The sequence below is a fragment of the Gastrolobium bilobum genome, unplaced genomic scaffold (genome assembly GCF_033153095.1).
Source record: "Gastrolobium bilobum isolate Gb01-03AN ecotype WA unplaced genomic scaffold, APGP_CSIRO_Gbil_v1 utg3205, whole genome shotgun sequence".
In the NCBI taxonomy this organism is placed as follows: Eukaryota; Viridiplantae; Streptophyta; class Magnoliopsida; order Fabales; family Fabaceae; genus Gastrolobium; species Gastrolobium bilobum.
In genome coordinates, this window is record NW_026899186.1 from 68,066 (window position 1) to 86,562 (window position 18,497).

The 18,497-nt window shown below is 33.5% G+C and overlaps 1 protein-coding gene across 1 annotated transcript; it reads right to left on the reverse strand.

Moving 5' to 3' along the window:
- Positions 1-631: 631 nt before the first annotated feature.
- LOC133288039 (AT-rich interactive domain-containing protein 6-like) lies at positions 632-9,557 on the reverse strand. Its single transcript, XM_061485735.1, has 13 exons — positions 9,410-9,557; positions 8,104-9,059; positions 7,953-7,992; positions 7,209-7,261; positions 6,705-6,750; positions 6,057-6,149; positions 4,641-4,748; positions 4,485-4,536; positions 4,320-4,395; positions 4,068-4,134; positions 3,936-3,986; positions 1,463-1,555; positions 632-1,037 (listed from the first exon to the last, which is right to left on the reverse strand). The coding sequence occupies exons 2-13, from the start codon at positions 9,018-9,020 to the stop codon at positions 936-938; spliced, it is 1,698 nt and encodes a 565-aa protein (XP_061341719.1). The 5' UTR covers positions 9,021-9,059; positions 9,410-9,557; the 3' UTR covers positions 632-935.
- Between the last annotated feature and the right edge of the window lie 8,940 nt (positions 9,558-18,497).

The following is an 18,497-nucleotide window of genomic DNA, read 5'->3' on the forward strand; positions in this document are numbered from 1 at the left end:
ACTTGTTAAACGGAATAACCTTTTATCAGTTGATCCAAATACTACTGGGTGGTATCGAGCCTTCAATATAAGTATTTTTATCAAATTAACCTTAATCAATTTCGAACAACTAATTACCCCAATGTACCAAGTCAAACCAATTCACGAGTAATTGAAACTTACGAGTTAAAATATAAGGATAGAAGTGGAGAAATAAAAAAAATAAAAAAACGATTTATTGGCATGCAATTTTGCCACTAATTATGAGCCAATCTTGAAAGTTCTGGTGTCGAAACCACAGTATAAGGTCTTAATAATATAAAATCATTTATAAATCTCCATCAAATTGTTTAAACTTTTAAGGGTTATATTGACACCATATAAGAATTTCTTTAACCAAAAGACGAAGAGTTTAATTCTTGTGGGCTACAAGCTTCCAAATAAAAGTTGAATCTGACGCGAGAGGAATAATTCGTATAGACGAAAATAAATTACATCATTTTTAATACAAAAAAAATACTTTAAAGGTAAGTTTACACACTTTTTTTTTCTTTTATAAGAAAAAATACAGTAATAAAAAAAGGCCTGCCAATTAATTAGTGTAGGTGCAAGTGGGGCAGATTCAATGCAACTGGTAACAAATAAAAGATCAAAAGTATAATGTAATGTCACAAATCAAGTTGCTAATATTATGACATGAATCTCCACTCTCAAGCAATGGCTGGATCCTACCTAGCTCATATTAACATGGTCAAATTACAATGCTTGAGAAAACCATGTACGGGGATTTTAAATTAAATATCCGAAACATAAAATATTAAATATATACCAGTACTACACTAAGCTAGAAATTGACCCAGTTTTGAGGGCAGAAATAATTCCTCTAAATGGTTTTTCGGGTCAACTATACTATAAATCATGGTAGAGAAGATTTGGCATACAACCATCAGCTACCACTATTCTGATTGTTCAAATGGAACACGAACAAACAACTGCCCATGCAGTGTCACCACAGCAGATGTCTGATGAGGATCAATCCTTGAGGGCAAGCTGACAACCTGGATTCATAAAATTCTTTATATTAGAGAGAAAGCGGGAAGAGTAACACGCCATAGTATTCCAGAAGAATAATGTAGAACCCCCCTACCCCCCAAAAAAAAATGATGGATTAAATATGGAATGAATTAGTAAGCTTTTTACTGTAATGATTACTGACAACTAAGTATGTTGAAAAAATAAAGTTGTAGCTCAAGTGATGCAAAATAATATTGATGAAGATATAGGGTGGTTGTTTCACTTTAAATCCAACGGTGCTTTGCTATGAACACTACAATTGCAGCACATACATCATGGATTTATACAAGTTATTGACATGTAAACAATACATGTTATTATCAAGTAGAAGGTTGAAACAATAGCAGTTGTTGAAAAAATGACAAAGCCAGAAACATCCTTCTCATTGTTGAAGAAAAAGAAAATCTACCTTTTTGAATGGTGTCACACCCCAAGGATTATTCGGATGCTCAGGCTCACCACTTATAACCAAGCGACCCGCAGGGTCTGATTGAACACGGACCTGGTTTGAGAAAGTATACATGATTATCCTCAACTCCACAACTTCAATTCAGTATGTAAATTATGTTTTTAAATTCATGCCTCATTGCATTAAAAAGCTAACAAATCTGAATAAAGACAAAGTTACCACAAACAGAATTTACAATAAAATAAATGCTAGAAAAGGAAAATGTAGAATAAGTCAATTAAAGCACTTTACGGAAAGTTAACTCTGATCCCCATATGCCAAAAGCAAATCCTCTAATGTAAAGTTGTATTAACTATCTTCAAAAAAATAATAGTGGCATTAATGAAATTGCTAATTCAGGAGAGCACAAACTGCACCTACAGTTTTCAAGGGTTCTACTCCATGTGCTGGCATGTAGCTTAAAACTGTTGATACCCTTGTTATAAAACATTTTGAAGCAAGGACACCATCATCTTTGTCAACATCAACATCAACAACACCTTTATCCCAAATTAATTGGGGTCGGTGGTAGATGAACCCACATGAAAGATACAAAACGGTTGAAAAAAAAAAAAGCAAAAAAAATAAATAAATAAATAAATAAAAATAGACACATAAAATAAAAAAATAAAAAATAAAATAAAATAAAATAAAATAAAAAAAAAATATATATATGTATATATAAATAAATAAAAGTAAAAAAGAAAGGGACAAGAAGAAGTGGGGGAAATGAAGGGGAAAAGGACTAAAAAGGGACCATCTGGAACATAGGAATAACAGCGGGTCTAACCCTCCACCATACTTATAGCTTTTCTCCATTCCTTTCTAAGACATACTGTCCGCCAATCTATATCTCACTCCATTAAATCTTGTTTTACTACTTTCCCCCAAGTAAGCTTCGGCCTACCTCTGCCTTTTTTTGTGTTTAGCTCTTGGTAACAAACTTCTGTTCTTACAGGAGCATCCATGGGTCTTCTCATCACGTGCCCAAACCACCTCAATCTATGTTCTCTCATCTTCTCGGCTACCGGTACTACTCCGACCTTTCGTCGAATATCTTCATTTCTTATCTTATCCATCCTTGTGTAACCACACATCCACCTTAACATCCTCATCTCTGCTACTCCCATCTTATGCCCATGTTGCCTATGTGCTGGCCAGCATTCCGCTCCATATAGCATTGCTGGTCTTACTGCCGTTTTATAGAATTTTCCTTTTAACTTCAGGGGGATTTTGCGGTCACACAAAAATGCAGATGCACTGCGCCATTTCATCCACCCTGCTCTGATTCTGTGATTTACATCCTCATCAATCTCTCCACCGTTTTGTAAAATGGAGCCCAAGTATTTAAAAACATCTTTTTTGGGTACCTCTTGACCATTTAGATGCACAGGTTCTTGGTCCTCATCTCGTACCAGAGAAAACTCACACTTCAGATACTCAGTCTTGCTTCGACTTAATGTGAATCCTCTGGATTCCAATGTGCTTTTCCACAATTCGAGTTTTCTATTAACACCCTCATTGCTCTCATCAGTAAGCACAATATCGTCTGCAAAAAGCATACACCATGGCACTTCCTCTTGAATATCTTTTGTTAGTTCATCCATATCTAAGACAAAGAGGTAAGGACTTAGAGCCGACCCTTAGTGTACACCTACCGTGATAGGAAAATAACTTGATGATCCGTTACAAGCTTTTACACATATAGTAGCCCCATCGTACATATCCTTGATTGCCTTTACATACTTTAATGGAACCTTTTTCTTCTCCAGGACCCACCATAAAACTTTCCTTGGAACCCTATCGTATGCTTTCTCAAGGTCTATGAACACCATATGCAAGTCCTTCTTCTTTTCTCGGTATCTTTCCATTAGTTGCCGCATCAAGAAAATGGCTTCCATGGTACATCTTCCTGGCATAAATCCAAATTGATTTACAGAAACCTTGGTATCTCTCCTCAAGCGATGTTCAATAACCCTCTCCCACAACTTCATAGTATGGCTCATTAGCTTAATGCCTCTATAGTTTGAACAATTTTGTATATCTCCCTTGTTTTTGTAGATAGGCACAATCATACTTTTCCTCCATACATCAGGCATCTTATTCGTCTGGAGAATCTTATTAAAAAGATTGGTCAATGGGACTACCACCACTATGCTTGCTTATGTACCATGGATCTATACACGGGAATCAAGCAATTCACACAAAATCAAGTAATCAACTTTCTTTTGTTATTTTATGGCTCAATGTTGAAGTATCACAAAGTATATAGAAACAAGTAATCTCGCCCTGGTATAAACTGAATTTCTCACTCACTCAACCATGAATTTCACACCCTCCCAAGGGGGAAATAAAGAAAACAACAAGCTTAATTTTCATCATAACACAATTGATACAGATAAATTAAAGATATAACAACCAGAATATGTAGTACCTCTTCCCGCAGAAGACCAGGAACTAAAGCATATACCTCAAAACAATCTTTCTGCACAGAAAAGTTTTCATTGCTATGAGTAAATTACATATACAGCTTATATTATACTTGAACACAAAATAAAGAACTTACAGTTTTTTGCACATTGACTTTTACCCAATCAGCAGGAGGTCCAATATCGACCACAGCTGTGTCCAATCTATCAGCCACACATCAACACACGCAGGCAAGTCAGTGAATGAACCAAAGCATCAAAGTAAACACTTTGTAGTGAGGTTATGGGTTGTCAACATATCACACTTGTTAACTAGACAAATATATAAGTAAGAAAGCACAACACACAAGATAAAAGAGAGGTAAAAAATGGAGTAATTGTGCCCTAACTGTGGTTTAGATGGTTTACTGCGTGCCGCTTTGACTGCATTATCCATGTAAGATGGTTTCTTACGTTTAAGTAAATCTGAATCAATAAGGGGGAATCCAATAGTGAGAATCATTTAACACCATCTATACTGTTAAAAATGATAGCAATAGGATAAAAGACCATACTGATGTTTTTAAGCTGCTTTTCACGCTTTTGCACAGACACGGAATTCCTATCCTAAGAAAAACAAAAGTATCAAAGGAATTACACAGATGTAATGACACAGAAACTGAAAAAGAATTCAGGAGAACATAAATCACAACTTCAAAATTCTACCAGACCTTAATAATAGGGTCACTAACTTCCCCATTGCCTAGGAGACGTTGTGAGTGCCAACCCTGCATAGCCCGCGCTGCAGCATCTCTTCGGGCTCTGCCTGATGCTGAAGCCTGGACACATTCATCATTTAAAAATGATTGTAAGGCACAAAAAATTATAGTGATTATAGCAATAATGACAGAGTCATAGTTCAATTCCTCTTGCAAAGCCTACCACATCTAAAGGAGGAAATTTACAGGATTGCAAGACAAAGTAGAGACCAATTTCAGATATTAACCAAGCAACTTCCATATGAAATTTAACTCACAGTTAATGATGTCTTAATCCCACATGCAGGTCATTACTTACATATAGGCGGGGAAAGGAGAAAAATTAGTAGACAAGACTACAAAAATGCAGATTAAACATGTCGCAACGTGGGGGCAAAAAAAGGAGTTACCCATCCTGTATATTATTTTTATAATATTAGATTACCTCTTTTATCTTTTCGTTTCCTGTTGGATTTGAATAGAAAAAACTTATTAAAAGTTATCTATTCTCTTAAGATGATACCCACTAGCTAAAAGTCCAATTTTTCTGATTCGGCAGTTTGATCTACACTATGATTTCTCATTTGCAACGCTGTAGCTAACACCTTAAGTATCTTGCCTGGGGAGTACGTTCGCAAGAATGAACTTTTTCCTGATGCAACAAAATTTTATTAGGCCTCCTCAAGTTGTGAGGCACGAGAGGACCCACATACAATTTAATTTTGTGAAAGCAGAAACTGTAAAATAATGATGCTACTTGACTTCAGAACAATCTTGTACTAAACATTAGAAGCGACATATTTTTTATCTTTTGACTAGGTGTCCCCCCCACAGGCATAACTGTGACCCTAATCCCTCGGGCAGGGGTGGTAATTTGGCAAAACCCTCTCCATAATGGTGCCTCCAAGATCCAAACCTCTAACATTGTAGGTAAAGTTCATCTGAGTGTCAGTCCACTTCCACTACAAACATTAGAAGTGACACATGCCAGCAACTAAAATTATTAGAGATAAAACATATGAGGAGCAATTTGAACTAATAAATAGGACTTAAAAATCTTCTCTTAAACCAAAACAAATAATTTTGATAGACAATCTGAACAGTATTGCACCCTGTTGAAGTTTAGTAAATGCATGTTTGGTTTTGATTATTTTGGGAGAAAAGTCGTTTCTTTTTTTTTCTTTCCAAAAGCTCTCAGTAAGAACCTGATAAATAAGCTGTTTTGAATACAAAAATAAACTAATCCAAACACGGTCAATCAGTGAAATAACGGTGATGCTGAATGTGGTTTTCCAATAGTTCCCCATCTTATTTCAGGGAATTTGATGAGAATGGTCCTCTATATTACTGCTCATGCTATGGAAATCAAACACAAAAATTACATATTACCTGATTTTCAACATTAACAGGCTCTGGTTGAGGAGCAATAGGCACATTCAGCTCACCACCTTTTATTTTATGCCTTTCATAATCAAGAAGTGCCTGTAGTATATCAAAAACAGTAATAATAAAGTAAGGGTTAAAAAGAAAATATATATGCATAATTCTAAAGGTACAATATCTGATAAGAGTTTTCTGACATTTTGCAAATAGGAAAAATAATAATGAAGTAAGCCAATATGTCATATTAACCTCTAAATCAAGTATGGTTAAAAAATAGGCATTTGAAGCCAACCATGAGCAAGGAAACAAACAAAAAATGTAGCCCATGTCACATTTCAGTATTAAATTTATTATAAGAAGATTTTGTCACATGGCCACTATGTAAAGCGGTACGAAATATTCTCCGATAAGGTCATATAGCTTGATGCTCATCATCTTACAAACCAGAAAATTGTGGTAAACAAAAATTATCCAAGCAATTCAGGTAAATGAATATCATCTACATCAAAAGTCAATACTCATGTCCAAACAAAAAGTCTACATATAAACTTAGAACATCAAGTAGACACAGACACAAACTGTACTAGTAATTTGTGAAAGTAATTAAAGAAAGAGAGACAAAAGCTAAAGTATCACTTATTATTCTAAAATCACCTTCTCATAAAATCCCCTAAAAGTCCATGAAACTGTGGTGCATGTCCTGCATAAGTTGAAAATAGAGGACAGTGTTAATATATTATAAATAATAATTCCGATCCAAACAGCTGACAATATCCAATAAGTCAATAACCCTACCCAACTGCCACCACCACCACCCCCCGAAAAAAAAAAGGAAAAAGGGAAGGTAAAAAAATGTAGTTGGAAAGGGTCTGGGAAAAGGGGGGAAGAAATATTGGAAGACCACAAGCATCCATCAGTTTGTTTTCCATTGACACTTGGAACTTTCAAAAACACTTCCATTGCTCTCATCATCCTTCTCCAATACAGACTATCATTGCATAGTGCCATTGCTTAGCAAAATAGACAGAACACACAAATTTGACATCCAGTAACACTTAAAGAGACACAAAACAGAAATGCAAACTGCACATATAAGAAACTTTTCAATTTCAGAGCCATTAACAAGATTTAGATAAGAAAGTACAAGTCGATCCTTACTTTGGAGGTTTGAAAGACTCCCCCACTTGCCGCCATAACTTACATGAGGTTACCTATTCATAAATATAAGCCAATTAGCTGTATATCCTGGAAACAATCAAAACAACTGATCTAAAGTAAACAAACTGACAGCTTAGAGTGTAATCAACATTAATTTGGCTCAAGAAACAACCCCCAGAAATTTTGCTCTTCTAGAGTAAAATACATGAAACCTATTTAAGAATAGAAGAAAATTATGCAATTTTATAAGTGAAGTATCAGCCAAAAATAGATTTCAGGATCATTAAGGGAGTATTTGGCAGGCTGGTATCTTCATACCATTAATTAAGAAAGCTCATTATCTCGAATGCCTATGTCTGAATGCCATAGTCATGAGAATGTAGGATATCTGGGAATCTTAGATATCTACAATCTTGGGTATTGCATGTATACTTTGAATTATACTTATTTTCATACAACGCTAGCAATCATAAATACCTCGGCAATGATAGCAGAGTATCTCACACACTGATGTGAGAATAAACATATTACCACTGCTGAGTCCACAAAAGTTACCCAAATAATTAATAATAATAATAATGATATGTGCTAAACAATCAAATGAGGTTTGTCAACCAGCTTAACCAGTAATCGCTGCTTGCAATTACTAGGAACCTCTATATTTACTCATTCATCCAAATTCCTCGACATAAATTTGTAAACTGATTCATCAGGAGAAGAAAAATAGAAAGAAAAAAAAAATACCTTATCATAGCCACCCAATCTTGTTACAGCTCTCCATAACCTTATATTCCAACAATTAAACATTAAGCCAAAGTGAAAATATTTTAGAATTTGGTGTACTTTTGTCATATTTAAAGATTGGGAAAAGTTTAAATAAACACGTATAACTCACTTAAGGCAATTAAGCCCTTCTCCGTAAAACTTGGGAGGTTTGAATTCCATGCTCCTCTCCCTAAAGAAGTTTTCAAGCTCCTTCATAAAAGCTGATTGCTCCTCATCCGTTCCTGACTCATTACCATCATAACAATGGTCAGGATCCAAGAAAAACATGTGCTTTGAGTTTGAATTCCCATTATCTACATGCTCAGCAGCTTGCTTTTCATCAGCCTTACTCTCAACTTCTAACACATTCTTAATTTCAGTTTTTGTATCAGCAGGGGCAGGTTGCGGTGTAGTAGGCTCATTATGACTTGAGGGTATAAGGTCACCATTATTACAATTTTTATTTTCAGCAGGCCCATTATGACTTGAGGGTATGTGGTCACCATTATCGCATGTTTTACTATCAGCCACTCCGCAAGCTTCAGGCTTCTCCTCCACTGCTGTTTCAGCATCATTAACACTATCTTGACGAACATTATCATCATTCTCAACGCCCTTATTACTCTCAGGAAATTCTTCAACTTCCGTCTTCCCATCAGAAGCTTCTCCACACTCCATTCTATTCAAAATCCCAGCATCAGCCTCTACCGGGACCGAGTGAAGGATACTCTGAGCATCCTGTTGCGGAATGCCTTCGGAAGCAACCTCAAGTTTCACATTTTTATCCTCAGCAGGTTGCTCTTCCTTCCCATTTTCAACATCTTGTTGCGGAATGCCTTCTGAAGCAGCCTCAAATTTCACATTTTTATCCTCAGCAGGTTGCTCTGCCTTCCCATTTTCACCATGATTTGAAGTTTCCTCTACTGAAACAGGAGCAGAAGCAGCTTCAGGTTTCATTTGAACCTGTGCATCAACCACCTGCTGGTTTTCTTCCACAGCCAAGGGCACGCCCTGGCCAACTTCCTGGTTTTCTTTTGCATCATTCATTTTGCAAATTTTAATAATGCATCAGAACACAACGACCTCCTACACCAACCCATAACAGGAATTTAAGATTAACAAAAAAAACAAGAGAACATCTATCTCACACACCAAACCCACTAAAAAAAATTATTATTATTTTCAAAACAGATGAAGAAAAAAAAAATTACCCTAAGAACTAAACCCTAGTCTGTCATCTATTACTGCAGACAACCATAATAAATTCACCAAAAAAAAAAGCTCCAAAGAACCATGTGTTTGTGAAATTCACAAAGATCAAAACTTTGTTTTTCTGGGTGTTCTTTGCAAGCATTAGGAGTGAGAGGAATAAATAAATTTTAAGTACAATAAAGCAAAAAGAAGATTAAAAGAACCAAAAGGAAATGTAGCATTACCTGTAAATATTGAAATTGAAGGGGAAAGGCTACAGTGGGAGCACAAGAATGGAAGAGGCAAATAAATTGAAATTGAAAAAACCCTAATTGTTTATCCTCTTATGTTGTGCTCTCTGCGGTTTGCAGGAATTTTCAGCTCAACGCAAGTTTCTCGTTGAAGCGGCAGATTTTGTAGCATTATGCCACGCGCCGCGCTATGTACAAGCACAAAACTGCAGGAAGCTGATACGACGTCGTCGCCATCTTTTTTTTTTTTTCAAGAGAACTCTGAAACAACAGACTCGGGCCTGAGCCTACAGAGAATAAAACAAAGTGCTCTTTGAGCCCATAATATCTCTGCTTATTCATACTACTGTTGTAATATTATTGAACAAAAATATGATGTTATAGAAAAATTACAATTTATGATTAAGAGTTGTTTTTGTTTTTATAAATTCGTTGATTACTTTTATTTATTAATGTACCTAATTTGAGACATGCATATAATATTTTGTAAATCAATAAAACCTCCAAAAAATTTCCAAAAAAAAAAACTAAGAATAAAACATGAAGCATATTCAAGAGATGCAATGGATTGTAGCACTATGAATGATTTTCTGATTCCTTGTCAGCTATGAGAGATAACTCATGCAACTATACGAGAGATGACTAATGGTAATATATACATGAACAACTTACCTGAATATATTTTGAAGATGGAAAACCACACCGCAATTGACTCCTAAAGTTTTGCACAAGAAATACCATTTGTTCCTCTAAAGCTTGAACTCTTGCATCACTTGAATGTAATTCTGATTTCAAACCTCTCGATTCACATGATGTGACACCACTAGTTGAATACATCATTGAGACCCCAGAACAGCTAGTGGGTTTGAGTGCGTGAAAGGAGCAAACACCAAATCTCATGCCTTGAACAGTCTTTGATTGCTCTTTCCCAAAATACTTTAGTATAGGCCCCTTCTTTTTTTGGGAAGAAATCCTGTCAATTTGTTCGCCTAATAACATTAACAACATGTAATAGCATGCAAATTCTAGTTGTTAATTGTTCATTAACAGCATAAACTCATAAATAACATATTCTCCTCGCTCTCATTTTCCTAGCCTCATCATAGGCAAAAGATCAACCTTTTTTTGTTATGAGTTGAGTTGTTATGTAATAGAACTAGACCTCTATTCCCTAAATGGTGAAGTATATTGCTACGTGGTTATTTATAGAGATAATGACATGGGCCAAAGTTAAAGGAGTCACCGTAGGGGTATGTATATCTCATGTGTTAAGAGAGGGGGAATATGCAAGAGCATAATAATTTTACGTTTTTATTACGAGAAGAGTCATAGTCATTTGACCACTACCTCACTAGTGTGAGTAAGGAATTGCTACACCAAAGTGTAGGATTGGTGAGTTGTGCAAAGAAGGGCGATATCCTCTACAATAAAATCTATATGTTCGTTATGAGAAGATAGAGAAGTGACTCCTTAATGGGCCTTGCAGGCCAACCCAAATGAGTTTCCTAACATTTCATACCGAATTAGTAATATCATAAAATAACAACTTTATATTTTAGAATTAAAAGGATAAATACTTTAAATAAGCTATATCAGCTCACGTTTCTTCCTCGTTATCATCTTTGACCCAAGATCATGAGGAATAATTCATTTTTGTTAGTATTTTTATCACATATTCCTGCTGACCATATTAGTTTTACTTAAGCTAACCATAATTGATGAATTTCTACAAGTGATTTGATGCAGCTTTAACACTTGGGTCTTCATTAGAACGAGGTAGGGAGTGTACTCGCAAGACACTCTGACGCGCAAGTCAAATTTTATGTAAATTCATGTAGAAGAATGTGTACCTTATGTTTAGCACACTTATATTTATAGTGAGGAGATGACCAGCTTTGGCAAATGCCTCTGATTGCTTTCGGCAAGTGATGAGGTAGAAATGTCTCTCAATTGGTTCTTGTAAGGGTGACTTGAAGATCAGTTTGCAAAGGAGTGGTATGAGCAACCTTTCTTGACTAGGATGTTATGTATTTCTTCATGGTGAAGGCTTTAAATATGAGCCTTAATATAGTTATTCCATATCACCTGCATTATTAAAAATAAACAACAACAAAGTTAGTAAATGGTAACCACTATTAGAATATTTTCAATGTATGTATTATTACCATAGTTTTGGCACTTTTAGTTCGAAAAAGTTAATCATTTGTGTTTAACTTTTGTCATCCCAACTACATGATGGATTAAGAGAGGAGGAATATGCAAGGGCATAATAGCTTTATATTTCAGCAGAGTAACAATTTATAAAATGTATGAACGTAAGATATATCTTCAATGGGTAAAGAATCGAAAATATTCTCTAATGATAACGAAGAGAAGAGTCATAGCTTTTTGACCACTACCTCACTAGTCTGAGTAAGGAATTGCTCTAGCAAGATGTAGGATTGGTGAGTTGTGCAAGGAAAGGAGAGATCCTCTACAATAAAATCTATATGTTCATTATGAGAAGGAAGTTAAGTGATTCCTTAATGAGCCTTTGCAAGCCAACCCCGAGTTTCCTAACATTTCATACCGAATTAGTAATATCATAAAATAACAACTTTATTGTTTAGAATTAAAAGGATAAATAATTTAAAAAAACTATATCAGCTCACGTTTCTTCCTCGCTGCTGTATTTGCAAGATCATGAGGAATAATTCATTTTTGTTAGTATTTATCATATAAGAGTAGGTGTAGAATTTTAATGCAAAAAACACCACATAATCCATAGGAATGCACCTTGAACATTCATAAAATGAAATATTTTTTAATTGAAATTTTATATATAAATGCATGAACAAAAATAACCATATATGAGCATTTTGAAAAGAAAAAAGGAACAAAGATTCACAACATATAAATGCATATGTTCGTAGATCTCACATCTCCTAAATATACGAGCAATGTTTCCTTTATAATGTTTGAGCAATTCTCTTTCCTTGAACTAGCTTCTGAAATAGAGTTAGGGCTAATTATTCTCACATAGTATGAGAGCCTATCCACACTTCCATTGGGCCACCTGAACATGCACAAATCACAAAAGTTGAATTCGGGGGGCTCTAGGGTTCTAGAAACACCTCAATGCATGAGACACAAAAATGTATACAATTACACACAGTCAACACAAAATAATCTCAAACATAATTTTCCTCTCAAGAACAACAACACATAAGAAATTACAAGCTTTTCTTCTATTCAAATTTCAGAAGAAAAAAACTTTTCTTATTTCCCCCCAAAATACTCCACATACAAAATCATATAATAATATATAGAAAGATCCAATTGAGGAAGAAAAAATAATTTGCATCATGATATATAATCGATGATCAATGATTTCGCAACTTACCGAAATGAAATGATGGATAAATTCTGGCATTATATTCAATCACCGGAGGAAAAGGTATGCGTAATGTGGCGAACTCTATGAAACCCTACCTTACGCGATAAATATAATAGATTTGGACTAATAACTATCAATAGTGGAATTTCAGGTACGACACAAACAGTGGTGAGGAATGATGGTGATGGTTTTTTGGGGGGGAAATGGTGAAGGTAAAGACACAAATTAGGTCGAATGAATTTTATGAGACTTATAAGGCCTAGGTAAAAAATTGTTAATACTATACAAAATGAATTAATTGCCAAGTTTTTAATGCTTGCCAAAACAAATGGCTTCTCATTAATTATATTATAGTCACATTTAAATATACAAAATTAAAGTAAATTTTAGTGTTATATTTTTTGTATATATTCTATTTATTTCTTTGAAATAATATTCTTCATTAAAATATATTTCAAGCTCTATATAGATTAAAACTCAAAAAGTTTTGAGATAGAGAATGAACAAGACTTCACCATTGTTCCCAAATCTATTACCTTCCTTCAAAATATTGCAATAAGTGTATGAATCCATTTTCCCCCTACTTATCAATTATCATTCCCTCTGTAACAACCTTTGATTATCAACCTAGGAATATTACTTACATATTTTGAATTCTAATTATATACGTGTATCACAAAAGATTTGGAATATAAGTCTTACTGAAATTGACTTTATTCTAGAATAACAAAGTACAAATCATCAAACCAATATAGGGTATTAAGTCACCCTTACTGTGAAACCAATGCACTTAAAATGAAGAGTTCAATTATACAAGAGTTTTGATGATAACAAACAAGCTTAGAAGCGACGTCAAAGATAATACAACTTGCAACAATCAAAAGTCCAAGGAAGTAATTCAACAAAACAACAAGAGCAAATCATTCAACACACATGATCAAGATCAAAGATCAAGATTGCAATATATCCTTGAGAGATTAGATCTAAATGTAAAGGTAATTGATTAATGATGCATAAATGAGCTCAAAGAATATTTAACTCTATGCATGCATTATCCATGACATCAATCACTTGAAAGCTTTAATATTTATGAAAAAGACCCTTGACATATTTGGTAACTTCAAAACATTTTCAACAAGTCAAGAAATTACATTAAAAGTGATCAGAGGAAAGTAGAAATGCTTTACAACTCAAAAAATTGCATTATTTATGTTATGTCAAGAAAGTATTCCAATACTTTCTTGACTGTATTCAAATACTTATGCTGTGAACAAAGTATTCGAATACATTAAGAAAAGTATTTGAATACTTGATGAAGTATTCGAATACCTGATGAAGTATTTGAATACTTCACGAAAAGTATTTGAATACTTACTAGGCAGTAAGCTTTCTAACGGCTAGTTTCGTGCCAACACCTATATAAACTTATTTATTACGATTCAGAAAGCTAAGATTTATTGTTCCATTGATTTTGCAATCATTACTGACTATTCTCATTGAATCAAACTCATTCATCACTTGTTCTTACTCATATTGATCATAAAAATTCTTTGAGCTTCATTCTTTTGTCATTGATCAATACCCATAAGCTTCAACTTGTATAATCTGTACTTCAAGAGTACAAATCCATTTCTAAACACTCTCATTCTGTTTATTTGAGTTGAGGGTAATGAGACCCTAGTGAAAAGGTTGCTCATAGCCTAAGAAAGTGAGTGAAAGTTTAAGGGTTTCAAGAACCTAAATTCTTGAAGGTTGTAGTGATTTGTCAAGCACCCTTGAAGCTTGATCATTAGTGGAAAGTTGAACGAGCGGCTTCAATCTGGACATATGTCACGGTGGTGGTGACCGAACCAGGATATATCTTGTTTGCAATCTCTCTAACTCTTTATCTCTTTACATAAGCACTATTAGAATACTTGAGCTTATTTAAATCTACAGTTTGCATACTATTTGCTTGTATTAATTTCTATTCTTTAAGTTTTGCTTGTGTCAACATTATATTAACTCAAGAAAAACGTTTTCAAGAAAGAAAGTGAGGCATTTTGCGAAAATATTTTCAAAACTCAATTCACCTCCTCCTCTTGAGTTTGAGGCCACTTGTCCAACACTTACAAAATACTAAACACAAATACTACAACCAAAATACAATCATGGTTTAGTACAAAGCTTCACAAGTAAAAATATAAACTTTATTGGCTAATACTTCTGCCTTGCACATACACAACATCTACTTTAGGTTTTGTCCTTCGTATCTGGAAGTACACACTTAATGAAATATTGATCTCAGTGAAGATAACAATTAAAGGGTTTTCGCAGAAGTGTATTATTTCTCGCCACAACTTATTATGAAAAAATCCTTTATGACTTTAATTAAATAACGTCAACATCATAATATTTTGAAATATTATAACATCACAGATATATAAACATTATTTGTCAAGACATTTTCATAAACATAAATTTTTCTATTTACCAAAGATTTGTACTTTGCAAGGCGTACCCTTACCTTATCTTGTCTAGGGAATCTGTTTCTTAACTAAAGAAAACTAGTTTCTTAACCACGCACATATTTAAATTACCTTCTATGAGAAATCTCATAAACTCTTTAGGCAAACAATAAGACAAACATGCATATACCTCCAAAAGGATCCCATAAAAAGGAATTGTAAATCATAATATACAATTATTTAAAATTGTCATAACAAAAAAAAGTAAGAACAATCACATTTAAAAAATATAAGTTATAGGAATTGTTACAGTATGAAATTTACCATGCAAAATTTACTGAAATATTTTACATAAAAATTAAAGAAACAACATATCAAAATAATGAACATATAGAAATGTAAATAAACAATTAAATATATACATGAATGATATTTTTCACGTATATGACATTATTATGCACATATAAAAAAAATTATAAACTGCAAAATTCTAAATTTGCTTAAATATAAATTAGAATATATATACATGGTTACCAAAAAAAAAAGAATATATATACATAAATATACAATTATAATATGCAATAACATAAATTGCAAAAAACTAAATTACTGAATATAAATTGCTTAAATATAAATTAGTAAATATATATATAGGAAAAATAATTTGTAAAGTGGTTGTATATAGGGATTGGTGTGGTAAAAAATTTATAACTATGTATTCCTGGGAATGCATAATTATAATATTAAAATTATTTTTTTTCCTCTCTTCTGAACAACTTTTCAGACATTATCGGGTGACGTAGAGAGAGAACAAAAATAACTTAATATTATAACTATGTATTCTCGGGAATACATAGTTATAATTATGAAGAAAAAAAAAACTTTAACATTAAAAGAAACATTATATCATTCACACACATATTTGGACTTCATATATGGGTTCAACGGTCCAAAATAATTGAGAACAATCTCCTTCCAAGTGTCAGGCGGGTCCAGGGTAAGCTCGTGGCGGAGGACCACCACCAAGAAGTTAAGTGGATCAAATACACCAAGTAGATCTGACACCACATCTCAATCCAAAACCTTAAGGCATTGGGTTCATGGATTCATCCACTTATATACACTTCACCTAGCCCATTATCAACCAATGTAAGACTTATAACGCTTAAATAACCCAACACCAAGCTCTTTAGACCCTAAACTAAATTTACTAAACTAAGTTTTTATATACATATTTATGTTCATGTGACATTACTTTTAAAGATTTATGCCTATTTAGTTTGTTATTCCCGAAACCCATGATAGAAGCATTTTTGTGGAATTTTTTTTATCAAATCCCCTCTGGGTATTTGCTATAGCGTAGATCTCAAAAAGTTACATTAAATAAAAAAAACCTGATTAGGACAACCGAGCCAAAAGTTATGCCCTTCTAAAGATTACACAATTTAAGGGTATAAAGAACTTGGACCCGCAAATACCCATCCTAAGTCTATTTATACATGTTCAAGATATTAGAACTTGGTTTGAATAAAAAATATTCATATATCCAAATTTGAGATGCCCACTTGCCTAATTTACTCGAGTAACTCGTGATCAATGTGGTCGAACAATGGTAAATTGGTATATAATTTGGAATAAGGGGCAAAGTGATAATTTTTTTAAAACAAGGGCAAAAGGTCAATTAGCACCAATTGTTTATTTATTTATATAGCGTTCATATTTTCTCCTCTCCTAAAAAAAAGTTGTCCATAAAATCTGTTTTATTGTTTTATCTATTATAGTAGCTGATGAAATCTTTATCTAATTTTTTCTTCCAGTTCCTAGGTGACTTCTTCTAGCGTCAATTATTCCTAAATAACTTTTATTATAGGAATTATCTAATTTCTCAAAGTTTTGGTACTATGATCAATAATCTGTGTTTTTTTTTATATATATGTTTCAAATCATCTTTTAATTGAATTGACTCTTTATCTATGACGTGTGAAGAATAAAAGATATATTTTCTGGGTTGTGACACATGAAATATGTTATGATGCAATATGGGTTATTTGGTCAATCTATCCACAATAACCCATATTATATCATCCCCTACTTGATAGTCCCATGACGAAAATCATAAGCAAACTCCCACTTCCATCTTGGAATTTCTAATGGTTGGAGAAATCCAGTGGGTTTTTTATGTTCAATCTTCACCTTTTGACAGATCAAGCACTTGGTAACATACTTTGCAATTTATTTCTTCATTCTTGGCCACCTAAATATTTTCTTAAGATCTTGATATATTTTGGTTGATCTAGGGTGAATTGTCATCTTACTCTTATGTGCTTCTTCTAGGATCTTTTCTCTTAATTCTCCATCTTTGGGGACATAAATCCTTCCTTGGTATAGGGTAGTCTCATTCCTTGTCTTTGTGAAACAATCTTGGTTCTTAGACTTAGGAAATTCATCTAATTCTTGAGCTTATCTAATTTGTTTGTGTAAGTCACAAATGACTTCTAGCTTACACAGCCTCAGACTAATCAGGCTCAGGATTATTGTCAAATTCATGTCTCTAAACTTTTCTATCAATTCCAACTCTTGAACCATCATATGAGATAAGGGCAAGGACATGCGACTACATTTGCCTTATCGAGGTGATGTTTCAACGCAAATTTATAGTCTTTTAGATATTTCATCAATCTTCTTTGCCACATGATCTATTTTTTTTTTATCAAATAGATGTTTAAAACCTTTTTTTTGTAGGCAAAAAATTTAAGTGAAGTTAGATACCGGTATCCCAAATCCTTGCCCTTGAGGGGATAAACCAAATCCTTAACTAACTGTGTTCATCTTTGTTGGCACAAATATTTAAAACTTTAGTAATCACTATAAACTTCAAATTTCACTCAATAATGTCTCAGTTAATTCTAAATCATGAATAGAGTAGCTTTTCTCATGCGTTCTGAATTATCTAGAAACATAGACTAGAACCTTTTTGATTGTATGTTCTAATTGAGATGTTAAATGGCATCTAAAGGCGAATTTCTCAAATTGTGTAAAAGATGGAGAACTCGATTTGGTAAATGCCTTTTTCCATTTCTCTTTATATATGCGGGAGCTGTTATGATGGATCATCTCATGATGGCATTAATTAGCAACTATAAATTGATCTTGAATTGTGACTGTATGAAAAAAATTGTGTAAAAATATTTAACCTTTTATTTGTATGGACTTGAATTAATGTATCATGCTTAAAATAGTGGTGATATGTGGACCCCAT